The sequence below is a fragment of the Cheilinus undulatus genome, linkage group 16, assembly GCF_018320785.1.
Source record: "Cheilinus undulatus linkage group 16, ASM1832078v1, whole genome shotgun sequence".
Lineage (NCBI taxonomy): Eukaryota > Metazoa > Chordata > Actinopteri > Labriformes > Labridae > Cheilinus > Cheilinus undulatus.
This window is the reverse complement of record NC_054880.1, coordinates 46,231,935-46,244,221: the sequence shown is the minus strand read 5'-3', so window position 1 is coordinate 46,244,221 and position 12,287 is coordinate 46,231,935. Positions and strand designations below refer to the sequence as shown.

General features: G+C 41.8%; 1 protein-coding gene across 2 annotated transcripts in view; it reads left to right on the top strand.

Annotated features, from left to right (window-relative positions):
• Positions 1 to 11,683, top strand: part of tent4a (terminal nucleotidyltransferase 4A) — a 30,798-nt gene extending 19,115 nt beyond the window's left edge. Inside the window, exons 6-13 of one of the 2 annotated variants that reach the window (XM_041808988.1) lie at positions 3,670 to 3,798; positions 3,994 to 4,207; positions 4,765 to 4,891; positions 4,978 to 5,081; positions 5,391 to 5,572; positions 7,496 to 7,648; positions 8,164 to 8,217; positions 8,501 to 11,683. In XM_041808988.1, coding sequence (XP_041664922.1) covers positions 3,670 to 3,798; positions 3,994 to 4,207; positions 4,765 to 4,891; positions 4,978 to 5,081; positions 5,391 to 5,572; positions 7,496 to 7,648; positions 8,164 to 8,217; positions 8,501 to 8,665 — 1,128 coding nt within the window. In that variant the 3' untranslated portion in view covers positions 8,666 to 11,683. Of the gene's footprint in view, positions 1 to 3,669; positions 3,799 to 3,993; positions 4,208 to 4,764; positions 4,892 to 4,977; positions 5,082 to 5,390; positions 5,573 to 7,495; positions 7,649 to 8,163; positions 8,338 to 8,500 lie in introns of both variants that reach the window. The other variant, XM_041808987.1, reaches the window with a different exon arrangement.
• Positions 11,684 to 12,287: the final 604 nt, after the last annotated feature.

Sequence of the window (12,287 nt, the reverse complement as noted above, 5' to 3'; positions counted from 1 at the left end):
GCAGGGGAGGGTTATGTTGAACCTTTAAATAAAAAAACACCAGAGGAGTCGCATAATTCCCATTTTACAGTGGGCTTTAGACTCAAAACTTTGGAAATCCCCTTTGAGAAATAGGTGAGCCAGCAGTTTAAGACATCGCACTTCACTCCAATCTTTTATTGGCTGCTCTCATTTCCAAAGTGAAGTTGGAACAAACCCAAAGCAACCTAGCACAGTATAATCTCCTCTTACATTCATCGGGGTCTGTGTGACTGGTTGCCAGATCTACTCAGTGCAGGGGCAACCCACCCTGTGGCTATGACAGAATTCCTGCTGAAGGTGGATCGCTGCCGGTTTTCGTCACAGCTGTGGTTGGAATTCCAGGTGCTGATGTTCCAGCATGCTGCCAGGTTTTGGCTTTTGTCCTTCGTTTTTGTTGTTACATTTTTTGTATCGAAGTTCTGGAGGAGTACGTGTCACAACATGAGAGCTGACAGCCACTCTCAGCATCAGGGATAGTTGATGATGGTAATGCATGGGTGTGAAAAGGTTGTTTTAAAGCTAATCCTCATATGTCAGGTTCCCATGCAGAGAGATACCTCAGTATTCTTCATACTTCTTAAAAGCATCTTTTAAAACTCTCACTGCAGCTTTACTGGTGAAGATTTGCTCTCACACTGTTAGGAGCTCATCAGCCAGAGTTAAACTGTCAATTCCCATTCCAAAGCCCCCCACCCTTTTAACTTACTGTATAGAAAATTCATTTTTAATACTATTAAACCTTTCCAGAAATGTACCCAGGTATATGGTATTACCCCCAGATGTTTAAAAAAAAAACACTATACAGGTTAAACAAGCAGTTACTGGCAGACACAAAAGAACAGCCATCAGAGTGCTCATCTCTACCTGCTCTTCATCCACTCCTTTAAAAATGCTCTAAAACCAAAACATTGAGGAGGTTTATTACAGAGGGCCTGTAAATGAGTTATAGTAGTTATAGCATTTTTAGACTTAAAGAAAAACGTGCTCTTTTCCCACATCGTTGGGATGTAATATGAACAACAATTATCCAAACTTTTTGCAGAAAGGGTCTAGGAATGTTGGGTAATGTTTTTAACAGATATTAAGGCATAAAATATTTATTTTTGCTTTGTGCGTACATTTAAAAATGTAAAAAGATAAGTTTAAAGGCTCACATTCTGAGAAAAGTAAAATTATTAGTTCAAAGGTCAAAGGTCAAAACATGAAATTGAAATTTAGAAATAATATTTTTAAAGGCAAATATATTAGAAAGAAAGTCAAATAATGAGTTTAAAGGTCAAAATATGAAATAAAATTTGTCATCATGAAATTAAAAGTCAAAATATGATTGAAAATTTTAAATTGTGAGTCTAAAAGGTCAAACTATGGGATTATGAAGTCAAAGTCTGGAGTTGAAAATATGAGGTAAAATGCAAAGAAATTAGGTAAAAAGGTCAAAACATCACTTAAAGGGACAATGTGTAGAATTTGGCATTTTAGCGACATCTATCGTTCAGATTTTAGAACGAGCCGATCTGTTACCAAAACGTCACATCACTAGGCGATGAGAGCCTGTGAAGACCAAAAAGGATCGTGAGCCGGACATCATTTACAGCAGTGACGAGGTGAGGGTTTATTCATTCCTTTTTGTAACCATAATTTTTATAGATTATAGGTCAGTCTTCTTCTCCACCTGCCTTCCAGGTAGATTTCAGGACCGGCGGGCAGGTTCGTATTTAAAAATCGTGTTTCGCTCTTTCTGTCTCCAAAACATTGCCGTAGACAACATGGTGGTTCAATATGGCAGCGTCCGTGAGGGCGACCCGCGGTACTGTAAATTTATAAAGCTTTTTTTCTAATTTTGTAAAAAGAAAACGAAAGTTTAAAGGGGATGATTGTGCACTTATTTTAACATACTTAACATAGATATATAAACATTATATCCCATGTACACCGTTTCTGTTCGGCGAAATGCTGCCAACTTCTACACACTGTACCTTTAAAAAATTAGAATTATGAATCTTAAAGCTCAAAATATGATATGAGGATAAGATTATGAATTGAAATGCTCAAAGTATGAAATTAAAAGTCAAAATCCTAGGTTTGAGTCCTGAGTGTGAGATGCTAAATTGAAAATCTAATATTAAAACACAAATTAATTTCTTTTCCCACATTCCTGACTTCTTATCTAAATATTTTTACTCCTTACTTTTTCAGATTTTATGACGTAACAAATATTTTTTGAACCATCAGGATAAGTTCACATTTTTATACTTGAGGAAATCTGCCGACCTCAGACTGATGGGACAGTTAGAACAGAAATATGAGACCATCTTGTGGGCCGGATTAACTGTTCCACAGGCTGGATTTAGCCCCCGGGCCTTAAGTTTGACACCTGTGCTTTAAAAGGAAGCCAGTCAAATAAAAAAGGACGCTATAGTTACTTCTGTGGTTAAGAAGCTCAGTCAAAGTTCATATCCTGGCAGAGACCATAAATGCTGTGCAGCATTTCCCTCTGGAAATATGACAGTTAAGATAGTTTTTAGCTATTTGATTTTCACCCTTTTTAAAGACAAAAACGTAGGTTTAGTGATAATAAGTTGAAATGAATTTCTCAAATTTACTCTACAACAGTTACTGTAAACCCTGTAATTCTGCCACCTGCCTTTTTTACAAAGAACTCATCTGTTTTCTACAGAAGAGTGTAACGTTATTGATTTCTTCATCCTTTCCATGTAATGTCGTTCTCTGGCCATCGGCTGGAGGCATGCTGTGATCCAACCTGTTCTGAGAAGCCAAACCCCGCCAACCTCACTGCTGTAAACATAACTATTATTTTTTCACCTGCTTTAACCTGCAGAGAATAACAAGAAAGAGCACAGTTTTCTGATTCTTTTACACATAAGGAGTAAAAGTTTGTTGACTCGGCTGAAATACTGAGTCATGGTGATGTTCCCAGTAACCTGTGAAAATGTCCCATCATTTATGGGGTTAGGTGAAAGGTCAAACAGTAAGTTGCTCATTCAGGGACCCACTCACCTCCAGCGAGGTGTGTGATTCCTAGCCACTGTCTTTGACAGTAGTCCCTAACTCAGCTTTTAAACTCTGAGATTATCAGCATGTGGGACTGAGGAACTCTGTGGGCTGGTCTGGTTCTGTTACTATGCTGGGAGGAACTACAAACAGAGAAGTTGAGTTTAGAGCAGACTGTGGAGGTCTTTGCAATGGTTGTGACTTTCAGAATGTCCACAGACGCTAGTTAGCCATTCTACCAGGAGATGCTGATATTCTTATGAGCCATTATACTGTAATAGTTGTTGAATCGAATTCTGACATATAAATTCAATCAGGGAGCAGTGATGGCCCTCAAATCAAATTTCCAAACACTAAATAGTGAATCCAGCAAATTAAGTCAGAATATTCCTTTCCTCCTCTGGCTTGATTTAAAATCAGTTTGTCTTTTCATTCTGGAAGTAGTTCAGTCTCGTTTTGAACTTAGTGAACTCTTTTCATCTCAACGGTAATCCCCTCTTCTCCTCAGACATTCAAAGAAACCAGAGTTAAATTCAAATCTGCCTTTTATAGGATTCTCTGCATCGCTCTCGTCCCATTCCTAATCCAGGGTTTGACCGAATCAACCATTCTCATATGGCTCTTTTTCCATTTTAGATGTACCCCGTGCTGCCTTACCTGATCTTTGTGCTGAAGCAGTTTCTGCTGCAGAGAGATCTGAATGAGGTCTTCACTGGGGGAATAAGCTCTTACAGCCTCATCCTCATGGTCATCAGCTTCCTACAGGTAAACTCAGCAGTGCTGTGTCCCAGTATACATGTTTATGATGGCATTAGAGATACTGATAGTTATAATACTTACAGGACTCATAGTGAAATCATTAGCAGTACACCCAGTGTTGTACACAGATGATAATGCTAATCTTTACTAATGCACAGTAATACGTGACTTAAACACTAATCCACTCTTCTGGTTCTTCAGCTCCATCCTCGTATTGATGCCAGAAATCCAAATGAGAATTTGGGCGTGTTGCTGATCGAGTTCTTTGAGTTGTATGGCCGCCATTTCAACTACTTGAAAACAGGGATCCGGATCAAAAATGGAGGCGCATACATAGCCAAAGAGGAGATCATGAAGGCCATGATGAATGGATACAGGCCATCCATGCTCTGTATAGAGGACCCACTTCTTCCAGGTGTGTTTTTTTCTAAGGTTTAAAGAGATTACAGTCGATATAAATGTCATATGAGTACACCTTGGTGTTTGTTCACAGGTTAAACTTTTGTTTTTTATCAGAACTTAATAAAAAGCTTTGACATCAAAGTCCTTTCTTTTTGCCTCAGTGGGAGAATAAACGAGGGTTAGATATCTCTGTTGTAGTGCCATCCAGTGGATCTTTCAAGAGTAACACTTCAGCAAAGGGCAATTTAGATGTATAACCACAATATCCCCTTGATTTTCTACTTTAATTCCATCACAGCAGAATTTTCTAAGATGCAAGAGTGTGAGAAAGCCAGTTAAGTGTGACTTAAGCACATTTTAGGAGTTTTAGTTGTTTTTCTATCAAACAATGTGCAGTACACATTGTTTATCTGTTTTGTTTACCTTCCCCTGTGTGAGTATGTCATATCTACAGCAGGAAATAGTTGATCACAGTTTTAAGGAAGCATTCTGTAGATCTTTCGGCTCTCTTTGGCGATCATTCTTAATAATCTTCTCTGCTGTGGTGTTGTCTGTCTTGTCTCCATGCAGGAAATGATGTCGGGAGGGGTTCCTATGGTGCCATGCACGTCAAGCAGGTGTTTGACTACGCCTACACTGTCCTAAGTCATGCTGTATCCCCACTCGCACAGTCATTTCCCAACAAAGACTCTGAAAGGTTGGCATTCAATCCATTTAGAAGTACTAAAGATCACTTATACTGAAGCGGTTCTTTCTAGACACTAATCTTCCCCTTACCTGCAGCACCCTGGGACGAATAATCAGGTTGACACAGGAAGTGATTGACTACAGGGACTGGATCATTAAGAAGTGGGGGGGCAGGGATCTGACACGAACTGACAACAGAGGTATGATTGCTCAGTCTTAAACTAACAATTTTACTGTAGAGAAAAAATGCTTGTTTTTCAGTGATGGTGTCTTAAAACCAAGACTGATCACTGAGCAGAGTATGAATGATCTTCTCTGTCCTGCGTGATTCAGAAGAATGTCTTTTAACCACACTACAGATATCAGAGGAAAGGAGTATTATCAGTAGATTATGTTTTATTGAGATTTTAATGGGCCACCCCAAAAATGTAACTGTTTATCTACAGGTATTGCACTCAAGTAAACTCAGTGTGTAGGATATAACTGAATCTTGTATGTGGTTTCAACAGTTTCACCTCCTAAGGAGCCGGTGTCGGAGCAGGAGCCCTGCGTGCTAGGAGGAGGTGTTGGGTCCGAGGAGCAGCAAAGGGACTCTGTCTCTCCCCACAGTGCAGACTCCCCAATGTCCATCTCCAGCCCTCAGCAGCACTCTTCAGCTTCCTCGGTCTCCTCGCTGTCTGGATCAGACAATGTAAGAGCACATAGATGAGTAGAAAGAGCAGATGGGCACACGCTGTAGCATTGCCTTAAAGCATCAAACGTAAACAAATGATGTTAATTTAGACTGCTTTTCTAGATTTAGTTTTTGTCAGTGAAAGTCCTAATGTTTTAGTCTTTACTTTCAGTCACATTTATTCTCTTTGATCTCATTTATCAGCCAAATTGTAAAGTGAATATAAATGTAAAACACTTACATTAATGCTCTATCAATACTTAAAAGATTTAAAAGGAACCCTGCATGATCAGACGAGTTCATCTTGTTGGATAGATATTTGTGTATGTATATTAAACTAAAAAACTCACTAGATATCTGCATTTTGACTCATTTGAGTTAATAAACTCACCAGGATGCCACCATGTTTTGGTCAGTCCTGGCGTCTTGGTGGCGTCACAGTGCTGCAGCGCCCCTCGCCGTTCCTATGCAGTAACTGTTTTTGCGGGCGGTCGAGGCCTGCATAACAGCTTTCATACCAGACACGAGTTTGCTGCATGTTGTTTCCTCCTGTTGTCAAAGCTCTGTCATCCTTCTAAGTTTGACCCCAAGAAACCTCCCTACAAGTGACCTGATTCAGTGTACAGCGAAAGCGTGCCAGGAGCTTTTCAAAATGAAAGCAGTGTGTACATACGAAGTGAGTTACTCCAAAGAAATGCCAAAGTGGGCTTTTACTTTGAAAAGCACAAACCAGAAGTGTTTTTGTACTGTGTTTATCTTTACCTGCAACATTTTGAACCGTGTGGAAACAGAGAGCTTCATAAATAGTAGAAGTTTGAGGAATAACTTTATTAAACAGACGCATTTTAGCTCGAGGCCTTCATCTGGTTCATCAAGAAACAGATCTTAAACATATTCTACCAAGGTGGAAGTAAATATTTGCCACAACAAGGTAAATATGGCTCTGTGTTTATCATTTTTCTGTCTAGTTTGACGATAATCGCTTATGGTGTAAGGAAAAAATAGAAGAGACCTCAAATCTTAAAATCCTCTGAGCGTGAGACGTGCAGCGTCTCTGAGATGCAGCCCTAACACTGGCTGCCAGTCTGAAACAGGTTACTGTATAGACAAGGGGAAGAGCGCTGCGGCACTCTGACATCACAGCGCCAGGTCAGACCAAAACATGGCAGCCTCCTGGTGAGTTTATAAACTCAAACTACTCAAAATGCAGATATCTAGAGGGTTTTTAGTTCAACATAAATATGAGAGATACAAATATCTATCCAACAAGATGAACTTGTCTGATCATGCAGGGTTCCTTTTAGCATGCACTGATGACCATACTGACATGTCAGATAATTCAGCAAAAAATCATCTAAAACTTAGTTTTCATCTCTTTTTTTGTCATCAAAGATTGACTTCTAGCTAGTCTTAGGGTCAATCCCATTTCTCCCCCTTAGCCCTTATCTCAGCCCTTCCCCTTGGTTTTGAGTGTTCACGTCAGGTGAAGGGGTGTCCCAATTCTCTTTGGAATTGAGGGCCATAGCCCTTGAAACAAAGATTTTTTTTAGGACCACACTTGAAACCAAGGGGTATGCTGAGCCCAGCATGCACTGCATTCGACGCACTGTGAAGACCAGTCAAGTGGCGTCCCATTTCTTAAGGGAAGGTTTTCACCCCTACCTCTTACCACTCTGTTTGAAGGAGAAGGTGTAGAAATGGGATCGGCCCTTCGTCTGGCCTTCCTCATTAGAAAAGGCTGTCGACGAACATTTTAGTCATAGTTTTAGTCGACAGGATAAACACTGATTGGCTCTGTGCCTTTTTCAGCTCTAATGCATTTGTGTGGATCTGTTGGGTATTGAACATGGCTGATATTATTCTCTGATCTGATGGTATAAAACATAGCTTTTAAAATAGCATACACAACTCCTCTTATTGTCTCTCCTCATTATTTTTCAGGACTCTGATTCAGCACTACCCTGTCCAGTCCCTCCACCAGCCCTGCCACCATACCCGTCTTTCCCACCCCTGGGCCTCGCTTTACCACCAGGCCTTAACTTGGGCAAGCCAGGCATGGGAGGACACCATCTCCTCATGCATCCAGGTTCACAGGTAGGCAGCATCAAGAGTGGACATAATGGAGTAGCAAAGTTACTCTCTGGACAAGTAACAATGTATTTATTTGGCATATTTTAACCAACAGCAGCCTCCGAGATATTTGACAGAGGGCCGACTGTAGGACACTGGAGGGCCAAAACACTGTCAGAAATGTACAGGAGTTCAGATTAATCAAAGATAATGATTTTGTTTAATGTCAAAAATTTAGCTCCATTCAGACATCTTCAAGACGATGCAACAAAGCGTTCATGGAGTCTGTTCATTCATGGGCAGGTAGATCTGTGAATCATCTGCAAAGCAATAAAAAGAAATGTATTTTTCTAAAAGATGACCCCAAAAGAAGCACATCCAAGAACTTGAGGGACCCCCAGCTTAGCTGGGGCACCACAGAGGAGTACTGGACCCAACACACAGATCAAGTCCTCCCTGAGAGATGACTGGAACCAGTTTAGGACAAAGGAAATTGACGGTTTTCTTGCAACTAATCATGCTTACTTTGTGTCCTCCAGGCTCGCGTGTCACTGCCCGGTGGTCTAGCAATGCACTCCATACCTGGCAGACAGGTGTGTATAGACACCGGGCTCCCCCCCTTCTTCCATATGCCCCCCCCAGCCCATGCTAACCCCCCTGCCCCCTCCAGCCCCCAGCCTCCGCCCAGCCCCCACTCCAGCCACACACACAAGGTAGGCTCAGGCTGACTCAAACACGTCATCAAGGCGTTTCTTTCCAGCACACGCATCGACACACAAGCATACACATCCACACAGTGACACTGATGCAGTTCATTTTTCTTTGGACATGTGTCTGAATTATTTTCTCTCTCTCTGCTCTCCCTCTCCTCCTCAGAACGGAGCGAAGTTTAATGTGAAGGGCTTCCACAACCCACCACTGGTCAACAACCCTGTGCTGGTTAACCGCGGACACACACACACTCACACGCACACACAATATCACCGCAACACTTGGCGACGCAGAAAGAGGGACAGCCTTCCGGTTAGCCTCAGCAGATAGAAACCACTCCTCTTCCTCCACTTTCCTCTCTCTCCTCTCTGGCTGCGAGATCCTGGCTCTTCATTTGTCTTGAAGGAGGACGGACAGGCAGACAGAGGACCAGCAGAGACCAGCAGTTTCACTCTGGGGCGGCCGCCACGTGGATCAAAAGCCCTCAGCTCTGCATCTTTCTCCTACTATATCTACCTTTCCATTTCTGCATGGCTTTTGTTCACAGTCTTTTAGGTTACATTATGTTACTTTCAGTATTTTATTGATCCCATCTTTGCTTTCAGGTCAATTTCTGTTGTTTTTTTTCTCTGTTTTTATGGGACTTGGTGGAGATGCATCTGCCAAGTTGACTTGACCTCGTCTTAGCCCTTGCAGCCAAGCTGCCTGTGGTTCAGTGTTATTTTTCAGTTTAAACACTTAAGAACAAACGGTTTTTCATTTTGTGCAATAATGTTATTTTGCTTATTTAATTTTGTGTGTGTATGTAAAGGCATTTTATACTGTTTTATTTTTGTAGAATTTTAAATTTTGTTTACAAAAGTTTCCCCAGGCAGCATCTCTGGAGTGTGTGTGTGTGGGTGTGTGTGTGTGTGTGTTAGATGGACCTCAGTTCTCTTCTTCTCTTGCACCACGTGTGCTGTTTGATGTGGAGAAGCTGGATCAAAAAGGGATACATAGCTCTTATCTGGATATTCCTTCCTTTTTTCCAAGCCTGTCTTGTGACGATGGGCGGGGTGAACATGAAAGTCCTCATGGAGGTTTTGTTCCTCAGTCCAGTTTGTCAGAGGTACAGAGGGAAATTGCACCCCGGGATATCCTACGAAACAAGGGGAATAGATTTACTTCTATTTTAGCTAAAAAGAGGTTTCTTCTCTTAAGATAGAGCTTTAGCAGTGGTTGCAGAGATTGTGTGTGTGTGTGTGTGTGTGTGTGTGTGTGTGTGTGTGTTGATGTCTGTGGGACTGTGCTGTTGCCATATCTTGTCAGTCAGGGGAAGGCTGGCATTGGCCTGCTATTTTTTTAATTTCTTGGCCATGTTCTCTACACCAGAGGCTCTTTTAAAAGGAAAGCCTCCAGACAGTGCAGGATTTTGGTCTAAAAGAGCCTATTCTGTTTAACATATATGCTATTGTGTTCTCTTTTTTGTGCTCGTCTATTTTTGTAACATGTAGGCAGGTTGGGGCCATGAAGGCTACAGCTGATCTGACTTGAATTTGAAGATCAAGTTTAAGGTGAGGTGGCAGAAAGCCGCTGATTTCATGTCAGAGAAATCCTCTTCCTCTCTCTCTGGTGGAGAAACAGAGTTGTAGAGATCTGATCCCAGGGCTGAGGTTGACTCTGCTGGCAGCTGTAAAATCTGTGCAGGCCAGCACTACCATGCTCAGTGAGAAGGCTTGTTGTCCTGGACAGTAGGGAGAGAGAGGGGAGTCTTCCTGAACCAAGGACCCTCATGAAAGGGAATTATATTTTGATTCCGTTCAGGAATCTTGTGTATATTTGATTGCCAGGTACTTCCGCTAATTGTTTGCAATGCCTTTCTTTGTGTTTACTAGGAGTGTGTGTAAGTTGTTTTCAGCGAGCACACCGTGTCACACAAATACACACACTCACAGACAGGACTGTGGAGGGCTGTGACTCGCCCAGAACACTACACTCGCCGTTGTTATTACTATGCAAGTGGATTATTGAAATTATTGTGTCAACTCCATTCCTTCCAGTTTTTTTTTTCGCTTGTTGGACGGAAACCTTAGCTGTCAGACTTACAAGCGAACTCATGTGACCCCATCTTCTGACACCCCTGTATTTGTATGAAGATCCTGACATGTTTCAAATCTAGTTTTCTACATGTAGCTGTCAAATGTAAAGACCGGGGGATGTTAATGTCACTGGTTGGGTCTGGGTCTGGGTCTGTGTAGTGTGTGTGACATAGTGAAACGTGTGTAAGAAAGTACTGAGACTCATGACGCCACTGTTTTTTAATCAGACACCCAACAATTCATCAGCACCAAGAGAGCGACTTGCTCTCTGCTGGTGCACTTCAGACGTGGCCAAAGTGTCCACCACCAATTCTCCCCTTTTTATCAAGACTCTGTTACACTATTTATTTAGAGTTTTCATGAAAACAATCGCAACTCTGACCTTCCAGTCAAACTACACCAATCTCAGATAAAGTTTCTGCTTTTCTAAACTCAGAGACTGTTTAAATTATGAGATAATCCTCACCTTTAAAGGAGAAATCCTTCAGTCAGTGATTTGACCAGGTTGGCATTGTGATGGCACCAGACTGGTAGGAAGGCAGTTTTTGGAGATGTGCCCAGTCATGCTGTCTTTCCCAGAGATAATTCTCTGATTATTTCAAACCATCTGAACTGACTGCATTGGTGAATGCAATGATCATTCTAATGCAGTTCTAACCCGATACAAATATGATTTAAAAAGTGAATATCAAAAATTTCCCATCCATCAAACTGCATCCCAACAGCCATGTCTGCTTTTAAAAATCAGTACCAGCAATAGCAAGAGGCTGGTAATGAAATTGGTGAAGGAAGGTTGTTGACTGGGTTAGAGTTGCCTGCATCCTCACATTAAAGACTTTACATGCAGTATCCTAAGAAGTCTGTATGGTTTAAAATCGATGTGCATGTCAGCGGTCCTAGTCTGCATTTACTCTTCTCTTTGTCACTTTCTGTGCTGCCAGATTAACTTCACATCTGCAGATGAGCTGAAGGTGGCCGGGAGCAGAGAGCGGCTAGGACTGCTGAGACGCGTACACATGTACACGTAGATGCATTGTAATATTCCCCCCATTGGGATATGATGAGGGATTTTAAACTAGCGGCTGCTGTTTAAAAAAGGAGGCAGCCCCTCTTTGTCCTGGCTGATTCATGTGAGCAGTGGCCCTCGAAATGGACACCAAGCTACTGGTGGTCAGAGGTAACCACCGCCCAGATTTTTTTTTTTTTTTTTTTTGACATTTTTATGTAAATATATTTTTTTCTATTTTATTTTTTAATAAACATTTTAAAACCGCCATTCAGCCTGTCTCTTTTTTGTCATACTGAGTATTAGAAGAAGTTTTGTCACTTTGTTGATGGCAAAGAAGGTTTGAAAATGTATTAATGATGATCTAGCAGCCAAATTCTCCACTACACCCACAAACAGGCTCTCTGTGTTTGTCCTTAGGTCCTCTGGTGGTGCAGGTACAGTGTGGTCATTAAGCATCTGCTGTAGTGTAAAAGAAAGGAGAGATCACGGCTGAGATTTGAAACTATAAATTGCTGCTGCCCATCATCACCACTAGGTGGTGCACATGTCCTGCTGTTGGTGCTCATGTAGAAGCATCTCATCCTCATACAGCTGTGCATTGCTGAGCCCTCCACCTCCTGGCTGCACTCCTAAAACCCTCTAACCAAATATAGAGGCGTTAACTCCACATAGCCAGACTTTGTCCACAAGCTGTACATTTAGTCCTCCCAGGCCTTCTGTGGATGTCAGGTGTTCATGTGTGCGTGCTTTTGTGCAGGATTAGGTGTTCTGTCTGGCTCGGCATCTTGTGATAGAAAAGAAAAGCCATCTCCTGACTCCCAGCCCGGGTATGGTGTTAATGACCTGATCCACATGTCTACACCCT